The following is a 13164-nucleotide window of genomic DNA, read 5'->3' on the forward strand; positions in this document are numbered from 1 at the left end:
TTTATGCAATTGCCCACAACGTGGCAGAAAGAACACTGTTCTATTTTATACCCTTGTGCTTTAAGCAGCCGTGTGATCTTGGATAAGTCTTTTCCAGTTCCTACTGGTTCCAAAAATTCTGTGATCATGAGGTTACCCTGGGATACATGAGGGTACAGCCACACTTACGTACTGACTCAATCTGAAAGCCACAATTCCCATTTTTCAGGAGTGCAATGCAATTTTTTTTAATAGTGATGAAACTTGTATGTAGGAAATCGAAGTGGATAAAATTATCTTCAGCATTATTTGAAATAGTTTAAAGAAGGCAAAGGAATAAAAATGGTCAGAAAGGGATATTTCTAGGTTGCAAAAGCTCAATGGAACATTAATAACTTAATAACGAATTCTAAAAACAATGAAAAAAAAAACCGTATTTGACCCTTCATTGCTAGAAATGATCTATTCTGATTAGAATCAGCAGTTGCTAATTTATTTTTTCATGTTCCGTAGTCTTTTTTTTTTTTGGAGACAGGGTCTTGCTCTGTCACCCAGGATAGAGTGCAGTGGCATCATCCTCGCTCACAGCAACCTCAAAGTCCTGGGCTCAAGCGATCCTCCTGGCTCTGCTTCCCAAAGTGCCAGGATTATAGGTACGAGCCACTGCCTCCGGCTGCTCTCTAGTCCTTAAATCTGGTGGGGGTAGTGGCTTATAGCTTTTGAGTTTTCCTCTCTTTCCTTAACATATTTATTATTTGTGTTTCCTACCTATTTTTACACATGTAACCTTTCCAGAGTAGGTCCTCTGAAAGAATAACATATTTCAGTTGATTTTTTTTCATTGCCTTTTGAATCACTAAGCTGATGGATGGCTGGATACTCCCAATTATATGAACATGAGATGAAGCAGGACAAACTTAAGCGAAACACTTAACTTAAAAGACAACACTGTATACAAATACAACTCTCAACACAGTCACTTTTAAGAGACACAATTAAAACTGGATATGCTGAAAAGCAGAGCACGGGGCAGGTAACAGTGTATTTTTTCTTTTACTGTAACTCATGGAACAGCCTGGCAGTCCCAGCTGCCACCCACCCAGCGAAAGAGCTGCTGGTGTCTGCACCGATACACGCAGAGCAGCACCTGTTCCTCTTTCTGTCTCTTTGTTTCCAACAAAGCTTTTCAACAACAGAGTTTTCATACCTCAAATTTCTGGGTCTCTAGTCTCAGTTTTTCAATAGTTTGGCTGACTTCGGCTAATTTGTGATCCAGACTGGCTGGGTCTCCCATTTGAGGATTCTTTAGGTAGACATCTTTCATTTTTGTTATGGCATCTCTGAAAAAAAGAAAGAGCAGAACAGTAAAGGTTGCTGTTGTCAGCCAATTATATTCCACCACTTTGACAGCCACATGAATGGGAATGTGGGAAGACTGGATCTGAGCATGGATTTGAAGGGACTACCGGGCCGGCTTTCATTCTAGAAATTCTCTGTAGGAATTCTGCTACAAGGTCCGCATACTCCGGAGGCTGATTTTTATTAATAAACTTCATTTGCCTTTTCTGAATGGTATTTCTCTATTGTCTCCAGCAAATGAGAAACATAAATTAATCCTACCCCTCCCTTTGCCCCAAACAACAAGAAAAACAAAGAATTCCCGAGTATTTCCATGTGCACATTCTTCACGCAAACCAAAGCTACAACCGGCGTCCTGGGTCTTGTGGGTTGCAATATGTTTGCCTCATAAAGAAGCACAGAATTGCCTTGGAAATTTTATTACACACCATTGCAACTGTTAAGAAACTGAATCCACAGTTGCCAGACAACAGAGTTTTAAAGCTGCATATTGCAAGATTCCAGCCCTTTCCTGAAATCATGTTTTGGACGCTGCCCCCGGGAGCCCGAGCAGGCATCCCCAGAGAAGTTTACGGGCATGTTGGGGTTTACCTTTAGGACCAAAGAGCTCTACTAACTTTAACCTTAGCTTTAAGGTACTTCTAGTAGGCTCTGAGTTGTTAAAAGTTTAGAGCAAATGACTCTTTGCAGAGGTAAGGAGCCAACTTGAATGCAATTCAGCAAAATAAAATTCAAACCAATCATACAATACAAGGCCTTCAAACACACCAAAAGATATATTTTGGGTCATGGGAAATAGTTCAACTGAAAATACAGAAATAACGGGAACAGAATTTCCACAAGTCCTCACTGCCCTTCTCCCTGACTACTTGTGTCTGAGCCCACACATTCTGCCCCTGTCCACTGGCACTGACAAACTGTCAGTTCCTCCCCAGGGTCACCCCTCCACAAGAATGCGAGATCCACTTGGACTTCCTCCCTCCCCTCCTCCCTTCCTCCCCTCCCGCCCAAGCATGCATCACTTTCCAACATTGTATGATTCACTTATTTTTATGTTTATTATTTATTGTCTGTCTCCTCCCATAAGAATGGAAGCTCTCGGAGGAAGCTCTGTGAGTTCCCGAGTGTCAGGACAGTCCTTGGCACATAGCAGATGCTCATTAAATATTTGTTGAATGAACAAATATTTTGACAAGAAGCAGACTGTGATGCTGTCTATCCTTATTATGTGCTTTACAAAACCCCTCTCTTGACTCCATGGCAGACACCTCCCTCCAGCTACCTCCCTATTTGTTAGCAAAACTCCTCAAAAGAGTTGATTGGATCTGTTGGTCTTCTCTGTTGAATTGTACATTTTCAAATTTAGTTCATTTATGCTGTTTCTTTTGTTATTTCCTCTCTTCTAGTTCCTTTGGGGTTTGATTTGCTGTTCTTTTTATAACTTTTTTTTTTTTTTCCTTGAGACAGAGTCTCACTCTGTTGCCCTGAGTAAAGGGTCGTGGTGTCAGACTGGATCACAGCAACCTCCAACTCCTGGACTCAAGCGATCCTCCTGCCTCGGCCTCCCAAGTAGCTGGGACTACAGGTGTGTACCACAACGCCAGCCTAATTTTTATATTTTTAGCAGAGATGAGGTCTCACTCTTGCTCAGGCTGGTCTCAACCTCCTTAGCTCAAGCAATCCTCCTGCCTCGGCCTCCCAGAGTGCTAGGATTACAGGCGTGAGCCACCACACCCAGATGGATTCTTAGCTCACTGGTTTTTAGTATTCTTTTCTTTTTTTTTTTTGAGACAGAGTCTCACTCTGTTTTTCTGGCTAGAGTACAGTGGTATCATCATGCCTCATTGCAACCTCAAGTTCCTGGGCTCAAGTGATTCTCCTGCCTCAGCCTCCTGAGTAGCTGGGGACTACAGGTGTACTGCACTAAGCCTAGCTAATTTTTTCTATTTTTAATTTTTTTTGGTAGAGGCAGGGTCTTGCTCTTGCTCAGGCTGGTCTTGAACTCCTGGCCTGAAGTGATCCTCTGACCTTAGGATTACAGGCATGAGCCATGGTACCCGGCCTCTTTTTATTTTTCTTTTTTGAGACAGGGTCTCGCTCTGTAGTCCAGGCTAGAGTGCATTGGTGTCATCATACCTCACTGCAACCTTGAACCCCTAGGCTTAAGCGATCCTCCTGCCTCAGCCTCCCAAAGTGCTAGGATTACAAACATGACCCACTGCACCTGGCCCCACTTTCTTTGTTTTTAATAAGCATTTAGAGCTATAAATTTCTCTTTATAAGCATGGCTTTAATGACATTCTAGAAATTGATATGTAGAATGTATATTTAAGTTCAATTGTTTCATAAACTTTCTAGTATCTATTACGATTTCTTCTTTAGTCTATAGGTTATAAAAAAGTATATTTCTTAACTTCTAAATTTTTATTATTGGTATCCAGCTTAATTGTAGAGTTCAGATAATACACCTTGAATGATATCTACCCTTTGATGTTTGTTGAGATTTACTGTATGAAACCAGGATATGCTCAATTTTGGAAGTGTTCTTATGTGGGCATGAAAAGAATGTGTACACTGCAGTTATGAGATGTATATTTTACTAATTGTATTATTCAAATCTTCTATACATTGAGTAGGTTTTTTTTTTTACTTGTCCTGTCTCTTCTATGTCTTTTCCTCTCCTTTTCTTGCCTTTTAAAAATTGATTTAAAAAAAAAATACCAGATCATGCTAATTTTCTGCTCAAAGTCTTTTTATTTGTTTTTCCTGTGTTCTTTGTTGCACAAGAACAAAGGTTTTTGTACCTTTTGTTCATTGCTTTATCCTCAGTGCCTAGAATATTTCCTTGCACACAGTAAGTGTTCAATGAGCAGTTGGTAAGTGAACAGCTGAACAATTTACCTTATTACTAGCGAGGGCTGTCACAGAGTTTAAAAGGTTAATCAGATTCCACGGCCACAACCCAAATGACAGAGAAAACTTTCTACGTGATATTGGACTATTAGAAAGAGTAGATCCGTTTTAAGTTTGTTAACAACCTCTAAAATGTCATTTCAGATACTCAAATCCTAACTTCTTACTCCTGTAGAAAATATAACTGCTCATTTATTAAAAAGCATGCAGTTTATAATACATTAACCCTTTTTATATTTGGTTCCACATGTAATAAAAAGTACAAAGCAAAATTTCCATTTTCTAAAATATATTTATAATACAAAACTAGAACAAAATCAATTACGTGTGTTCCTACATTTTATATGCTGTGAAAAGCATTTATAAAATAACCTATTTCTTAAGGAGTTGCTGTATTGGGGTAAAAGAATTTAAAAAACCCAGACTTTTCTGTTGCATGCACTTAGACTATACTGCTTTACCAATGTTGGTTGGAGGCTTATTTTTTGCATAACCAAATTTTAACCCAGCTTCACTATAACTAAATTGTATGTGTGATCATCATTTGACCTATTTATTGAGAGCACAAAATCTCAAGTTATCTTTTAAGTTCAAATCTCAAAAAAAATCAATGACTCACCTAATTCACTCAGTGAGAACACATAAGGTAAGAGCCAATAAAATGGCTTTTCAATCAGGATTATTAGCAAACATCCCCAAAATGATGTGAAAGTACTATAGGTTACAAATATGGGAAGAGAAACTCAAGTGAGAAGAGACAGTAAGTCTTTTGTACCTTTTTTTTTTTTTTTTGGCACACGTGCCAACCTACCAACCCCTAAGAGCAAACTTGCAAAACAGCTCAGAAATCTGGGAAGCCTGCAGCCGGAGCCTCCTGCAGTGGATCATCCGGTAAGACGTGCTGTGATTCGTTTTCTAGATGCCATCAATACACTCTAGGAAAAGCCTGGAGAACCTACTCCAGGAAGCTGTTGTGTACTTGTCCTCAAATAGAGGAAGGAACTTTTGGACCCAAAGCGAGGATATGGGGTGAGGGACGGGGTGACGGCCATGCCGCTTTTCTCCTCCTCATCTGTGTAAATAAGCTCCCTATTCACTCATGATAAAAGAGGGCCAAATGTACTTTGCTCCTCGAACTCTGAATAAAACCTATTTCTAAATGGGGATCTCACAGAGCATAATAAAGCGATTTGGTAAACTATCTGTGACAAAACACACCATGAAAACCTCTATTAAATCTATTTAAGATCTCCCCTCTCTCCTAACTGAATGTGAATTTAAGTCATGCCGATCCACTATACCTTTGATCCATCTCCTTTTGAATTTCTTTATTTAGTTCATCGACTTTCTGCTGTAGCTTTTTCCTTCTTTGTTCAGGCGGGAGGTTGCTAAAATCCTCTGGCGTCGCACCCTGCAGATGCAAATACAAATGAGAAGGCAGAAGGCCCCAAGGTACTCCTGGATAGAAGATCCCAAGCAAAGCCTGCAGATACAGGAGATGCAGCCGTCTGCATATGGCTTCACAAAATAAATTAAGCTCTTTCCCACTACACCCAGCCGAGATGCCAAAATCAATGCATGCAACCTGCAGAAGTCCCACAAACCATTGCGTATTCCATTTACACTGGCCGAGATGCCTCTGAAAAGGCAGGGGCAATGCCACAGGAAGGAGAGAGAGGAAGAAATACTTCTGACTCCAGTGAGAATCCACGAAAAACAAATTTTGAGCCAGGTTCTTCTTCATTTCCTTACAAAGTGTTACCGTCAGTGTCTGGGGCAACAGTGACGCTTTAGGGAAGTTTACGTTTCCCTAATGCAATCCCATCAACACTGGGCTTCACGTCCGGCTATTCCCCAAGTCTGAGTATTTCTTCCTGTCTCTGCATAACAGGCTGAGGCCAAAAGTTTCCATCCCTGTGAAGTGACAGCTGGGACACCACGTTCCTCAGAGAATGTGGGTGAGAAGAACATTTGAAAATATATTTCCCTCCCCCGACCCCATGCCCGCTTCCCTCGGCTACCTCTGAAAGACTGGTCACTTCTTTTTGGCACCTTTAGGGTAGTCCCTGAGGATCCAGATAGAATGCCCTCCCAACCTCAAAATCAACTTCCCACGGTGTGCAAAACTGACCTCTCCTGGTTTCAAACTGTCAGAAGTGTATTTCAAAATCTCAATTCCCTTTTCAAAAGCAATTGCTATCTTCCTCTGTGCAAGTGCTTTAAGCAGAAAATATCAACAGCAAGTCTCCTGACTTTGGCCTATGCTTACTTGTTAGCTGTGGCTAAGTTGTGGTATCAAGTGCTTTTACTTAAGTGAAGCTATTTTCACAAAGAAAGAGAAATTTATTCAACTAACCAGGGATAAGCCAGGGAATTTAGAAAAAAAAGGTTTTTCTTTAAAACCTCAATTCTTTTAAAACAAGGGCAAGACTTGGCTTGGGGCTGGGTAGAAAGAAGGGACCCAGTTAATGTTATTCCAGAATCAAGCTGAACTTGCCAAGTAGCTTACATGGGGGCTTGTGACTGAGTCTCTAGGCTGATTATCATAAAATGCCAGGCTGCTGTGCTGGGAAGTGTGTGATTCAGCAAATAGTTGAACACAAAGGCCACACAAAGACCTTTCAGCTAATGTTCTCAAAGACATACCTGTAAGACATACTGGTTGCTTTCACTCTAGTGTATGCCTGTGTGCGAGCGTGTGTGCGTGTGTGTGTGCGTGCGCGCGTCTGTGTGTGTGCGTGTGGAGATAGGATTTGAGTGGAACCAGAATGGCAGAGCCTACTTCTAATACCAAATGAAGGAAGATTAATTTGACTCTAAAACTAATATTAAGCAAAACTAATCTTCAACATAAAAATAAATAAGATTTATTTTTTCTTTTCCATATGCAATGGTGTTATAATATTTGAAACCCGAGACATCATTTGGCTTTTCAGTTTGTTCAATTCAACCATTGAGGTAAAAAAAATAGTTTGTGCTTATGCTGAATTTACTTAAAAGAAATCAGCACTGTAGGCAAAGACAAAAAATGTAACCAAAATGTTTGTACCCTCATAATATCCTGAAATAAAAAAAAAAAAAAGAAAGAAATCAGCACTGTGATAGTATGACATATATACGGGTTTTTGTCCCCACTTCCTGGCTCCCATAACCCTGGTTACGATCTTCTGCTAGAATCCTGGGGTGCTTAAGCAGGCCTCAGAAAACAGAATCTCTCTCTCTGACCTTCCCTTGCCCGTCTTTCACTCGCCCAAGGCAGGATGCGAATCTGATTGTGGTCATGAGACCCTCATTCCGGAGAGAGGCCTGCCCCGTACCCTGGACGAAGGACGCTGCACAGACAGGCCTTGCTGGGCTTCCCCACTGAGTCTGTCTGTAGATCGTACCCTTTTTGTCCAATCACTTTGCAACACGGCTGTCCATGCTTCAGCCGTGCCTACCCAATGACGTCTCCCTAAAAGGTCCAAGAGGACAGGGTCTGGGGAGCTCCGGACAGCTGAACACGTGGAGGTTCCTGGAGGGTGGCGCCCCATCCCCACCCCTCACCCTGGGCATCTCTTCATCTGTATCCTTTGTCATATCCTTAATAATAAACCAGTAACGTAGGAATTTCCCTGAGTTTTGTGAGCTGCTCTAGCAAATTGATCAAACCCAAAGAGTGGGTTGTGGAAACCCCAACTTGGAGGTGGTTTGTCAGACGTTCTGGAGGCCTAGACTTGCGACTGGCGGGAAGGAGAGGGTGGTCTTGTGGCACTGAGCCCTCAACTTGTGGGATCTGACCCTGTCTCCACATAGAGAGCTTCAGAATTGAGTTGAATTATAGGACACCCAGCTGGTGGTGTCTGCTGCGTGGTGTGTGGGGAAAAGTCCCCATACACTTGGTCACGTAAGTCTTCTGAGTTGACTGTTGCTATGGTGTGAGAGCTGAGAAAAAGTGGTTTGAGTTTTTTCAAACAAGCATGTTTTCTAGAATTGAGATTTTTTTTTAAAGTTGTAATGCAACAAAACACAATGTAAGAGACACTGCTTCAGAAGGAAATCTAGTGAGCAGTCAATGTTTATTTCATTAACATTTGCTGAGCTTTACTATGTACTGTGAGTCTAGCGACTTTCTATGGTGATGAAAATGTTCTATGGCTGCACTGTCCAACATAGTAGCCACAGGTGGCTACGGAGCACTTGAAATGTGGCTAGTGCAACCACGGAACCGAATTTTTAAAATTTATTTGATTTTAGTTAATTAAAATTTAATAGGCGCATGTGGTAAGTGGCTACCATGTTGGATGTCACGGCTCTAGCCTGTGTGCAGGTATGAGATTTACACTGTTACAAACAGGTGCAAAGAAATCTGTAAGTGAAGCACACTGTACTGATGACTTAAAAGAAAAAAAATGAAACCAAAGAGAGACTGGTTATACCAGGTGGGATTGGTATTGGAAGAGTGTGTCATATACATAAATGTATTTTAAATGGCTGGAGCTCTGTAAGATGATTTGGTTTTACATACTAATAAAATAAAACATTTGCTTGTAGGCAACTCTCTCCAAACAGCACAAGCCCTGTGTAAAACTGCCTCCTGAGATTCTTTTTAAGCACCCAAGTGGTCTTTATGGAAACACTTCACTTGTTTACTGGCTTCAAAGTAATGGTACAAAGCAACAATTCAATACCAAATTGGTAAAATAACTTGTATTTCAAACAGAAATATTGTCTAAAAATATTACCTTTTGCTGCTAGCACCCAGCAAAAGAATGAATAAAGGGTAAGAGAGAAACTCCGGCAGCTGGGAGAGATTCCTAGTTAATTGATCCAATTTCTCCTGAATTCTAACTGTGGATGTATTTATAGTTTATTTAAGTGTCTAGATCTCTTTCCTTCTTGTAGGGACCTTAATCAAAGATTCTTCTCAGATTTTAGTTCACAGTCTAAGAAATGTTTAATAAAATATTCTTTTTCTTTAGGGTTGGGTCTATTGCCAAATACTGAGTCAGGTTGAAAAAATTATGTATATTCATGTATGTATATACCTACTCATATATAAACGTGTACATAAAAATCACCATAAAATTCTATGTCCTAGGCTATCAACAGCAGTGCATACAGTGCTGATCTCGCTCCTGGTTGAATTGTCACAGTTCACCATTGTCCATTATTTTAGGATGTTCTCAGCTGTGGCATTTGAGAAGACTATGCAACTCTTATACATATTTGGAGTATAGTTATGGGTTATGTTGGTTAAGTTTTCTTTTAATAAATTTAATGATTAGTTTGTCTACTAGGACTATACAATTAAGTAGAAACAACACAAAACACTAAGTAAATAATTCTAAAAAGGCCTAGGAGGCTCCTTTCACTGTCCGTGGAATCATTCTGTGGCCTCTTGAATCAGCTTATGTGCAAGGTACCAACATACCTATGTAGCACCTGAAACATTCTACATTCTTCCATTCTCGCAGGCTGCCTCACAGCTGAGCAGCTGCTGCAGGCTGGTGTCATTACCGCCTGTCTCCTTTAGGTTCCCAGAGTTCTTCATCTACTTCTATGGCTCCCAGACAGGAACATTTTTCAATTATTAAATTTACCTTTATTCAAAATGTTCCAATAAATATCTCCTCAAGATTTAATATTTATGTTCATATTTATATAGACAGTTTATCAACATTTGTCATCCTCTTAAGGCCCCAATAATAAAAAAAAAAAAGTCATGAGTTAAGTGTTAATTTTCTTAGCAACTTGAAAAGATTACGATCACCTCTATGAGATTCCAGACCTTTGTGTTCCAAAGGTCTGATAAAGAAACACCAACAGAAGCAAACATAAGAGAAACACAATCAGCAGTTAACTTGGGAGATCTGGTGCACATGGCATAGCATCCACAAACACACACCAAAACCCTGATTAGACTCAGGACATGCAGGGAGTAATTGTGCTTACCAGCTTGAGAGAAAGCTTCATGGAAAAATTGAAGAGGTAATAGTAACAAGAGAGAGAGAGAGAGAGAAAGAAAGAGAGAGAGAAAAAAAACAACAACACATCAGAATAAGAGGAATGTGGTCAGTTCCACCATATTAAAATAAGACATAAATTCACCTGTTGACTTATGAAAATGACTTGTAGCAGATCTGTGCAAAAGTTCACAAGAAAGGCTGGTCCCCAGTGAAACGTTTTTGAGGCTGCCACATTGCCAGAGTAAAGATAGGATAGCAAAGGAGAGCTTCTGCTACAGTTTTGTATCGCTCACCTCAGCCTCGACGTAAACTAAAGTAAGCGTGCAGTTGGTGCTATCTGATGACTTTAAAAGACAAATCTAATGACACAGCCCGGTTCATCAGATTTCCCACGGAAAGTTTTACACAGACTAAAAAGAGTCTGAACACCAATTACTTCCATGACATACATGCAATATTTTTATCTTAAGGAACTCTAATAAATTAAACATTGACATTTCTTAAAGGCATGAGGCAAACTCTGAAATTGGTGAATGGGTAACCAAAGACTAGACGGTGCTCTAAGAAACTACCTGCCAGTGCCAGCAAGCCTCTTGGCACAGGCTGGAAGAAGAGACAATGCTCCCTCCCACCTGAGAACCAGGTACCGTCTCCAGTGGAGCTCTGCGCCCTCTCCACAGGGGTTACACAGCATTTGGAGAATTATCAGGAGTAAAGGTATTGTGATTGCTGGACCCAAAACAGAGTAAAAGGTATCTCAAAATTAAAAAAGGAACATCTGGCTCTTCATTAACAGGTGAGACTTGCTCTATGGCTATAAAGCAGTATTTTGAGAGTTCAGTGCATGATACTCACGTAGCTGCTATCAATCCTAAAAGTTTGGGCAATTTGTAGTAGGATCCAAAAATACTTTGGCGATAAAGTAGTAAAGAACGTGCCCTTTGATTTTGAATTGGGTGGGTGGAGGGGCATTTAAAACTTCCTTAACTGGATTTTTAAAATTTAATTCTTAAATCGACTCAAAAGTTGATACTGCCTTGTATATAGAGAATAACTTTTTTAAAGAAATTGGCCCTATGAGGAAAAACACAATTTTTAAGGAAAAAGGTAGCAAGACAAACTTTTGGAGGGAAAAAAAGGTATATACAGTCACATTCCTGACTGCTTTGATGTGGGCAGTCTACAACTATTTAAGCCCTCCTGTGAACTTTAGCATAGATCTATTCATCGCAATTTGAGTTTGTCACACATACAGACAACACTTATGGCACACAGCAGAAAACCTTCCAAATATCTTTCCTACCTACAAGGCACACTAACATATACAAATATTTTCTCACGCATTATTGTCTAAACATTGCTAATTCAAATAACCAACATTTCAACTAGGTACACTATTTTGCTATTTGGCTACTTTTGTTACTTGAAATTATATATTCTTTCTCAAGCATCCCAAACACAGAATTCTAACATCAAAATATTGTATAGGAAGATTACCACTTCATAATAAAAACAAGTCATTAAGATTGAACATAAATCCCAATAGAAATAGGAAATACCAAATTCTCAGGCAAATGCAATTTTCTGAAGTGGGCAGTGGCAGTCATCTACAAGAAGCACGGTATAGGCAGTTCTTTTTTAACAGCTATAAACTGGTTTCCAGTCTTCAGTTGTAAGCCAGCCAATTAGATCACTTAAAACTAGAAAGCTAATCATTGGCTAAAAGAATAATTTTGCAGATTCCATTAAGTGCATTGCTAGACACCTGAAGAATTAAAAAGCTGTCAGTTTCAGGCGACAAAGAGCCTTGGGAGCCACAGGCATCAATAACACATGCGGGAACACAGAGCTAGCGAGTCCATGTGTTATCGGACAGTCACAGGTACTAACCTCAAGTACAAAGAAAGGGGACAGTGAAAATAAATATAGAAGTATATATAGTTAAGTAAAATCGTTTTACTACTCTATGAAATTGTTCATGCTTCATTGATTTTCTTTTTCTTTTGTTGTTCTCCAAGTGTCATGGCATAACTCCCTTATGGATCCATTTGTTACAAACATGGATGAGGATAATTGTGCCATACAACTGCCGTCTGTAAGAGCGTCATTCTCCTGTGACCACGCTCTGCGGCCGCCTTTCATGGGTGGGATTTTGCTGTAAAATCATACCCAATAACATCTCAGACAGCAGTCACAGTCCCTTTAAAGACGTTACCAGCACTAGAATGAAAAGGGAAAAAAACAATAACAAGCTCAACTCACTGATGTTCTTAGAAAGTTTGATTATTATTAGGAAGTTTGGTTCCTTTTTTCATGCAAGTTTTTCAGATGAAGTAGCCTAAGGTTGAATTTACACAATTAGACTTTTTTTTTCCTGCTGTCCAGTTCTCTCAATTAAGAATTTCATTTCATGTTGTAGAAGCATAACAGCATGCACCTGGGTCCCCAGTCTTGGTGCTCTGAATGGGGTTAGTGGCTGTGCCGTGACTGCATGACCTGGCCGTCACAGGTAAACTTACAACATAGTCCCTAGCCTCAAAGGCATACGTGGGTTTCCCTATCGTCCTCTTCATGAGTTCTTTGTGAAAACAGAAAGATTGAGTCTGCCAATAACCAGCAAGAGAACAAGATAAATAAAATTAAAGTAAGCATAAGACTTTAACATCTGACAAACAATTGGTAAAGGTTTTCAAAATCTTTTGATCAACTTTGATCATATTTTTCCATACAATTAAAATATGGGAAAAAAGGTCCACATTTTAGATATAGAAATCTCTGACACAAGCCAGAAAATGAAATCTTAAGGTAATAAAATTACATTTTGTAGATTGCAAATTGGCAACATACTATCTAGTTTCATTTTTCTTTGATGTATGTAAATATGAAATAATGGTTAATGCTCTGGTGGCATCTTTAAAGATGTTCAGTGAAACAAAATTTTCTTACAAATGTCAACAGCTTACAA

The 13164-nt window shown here is 39.7% G+C and overlaps 1 protein-coding gene across 11 annotated transcripts in view; it reads right to left on the reverse strand.

The window, feature by feature from the left end:
• FNBP1 (formin binding protein 1) overlaps window positions 1–13164 on the reverse strand; it is a 128455-nt gene that overhangs the window by 8278 nt on the left and 107013 nt on the right. For 6 of the 11 annotated variants that reach the window (XM_069476938.1, XM_069476944.1, XM_069476936.1 and 3 more), the window contains 3 exons: window positions 10186–10200; window positions 5553–5662; window positions 1187–1319 (listed from right to left, as the gene is read on the reverse strand). In XM_069476938.1, the coding sequence (XP_069333039.1) occupies window positions 1187–1319; window positions 5553–5662; window positions 10186–10200 (258 nt within the window). The remainder of the gene's footprint in view (window positions 1–1186; window positions 1320–5552; window positions 5663–10185; window positions 10201–13164) is intronic. The other 5 variants (XM_069476946.1, XM_069476939.1, XM_069476947.1 and 2 more) reach the window with 1 other exon arrangement.

The sequence above is a fragment of the Eulemur rufifrons genome, chromosome 7 (assembly GCF_041146395.1).
Source record: "Eulemur rufifrons isolate Redbay chromosome 7, OSU_ERuf_1, whole genome shotgun sequence".
Taxonomy (NCBI): Eukaryota; Metazoa; Chordata; class Mammalia; order Primates; family Lemuridae; genus Eulemur; species Eulemur rufifrons.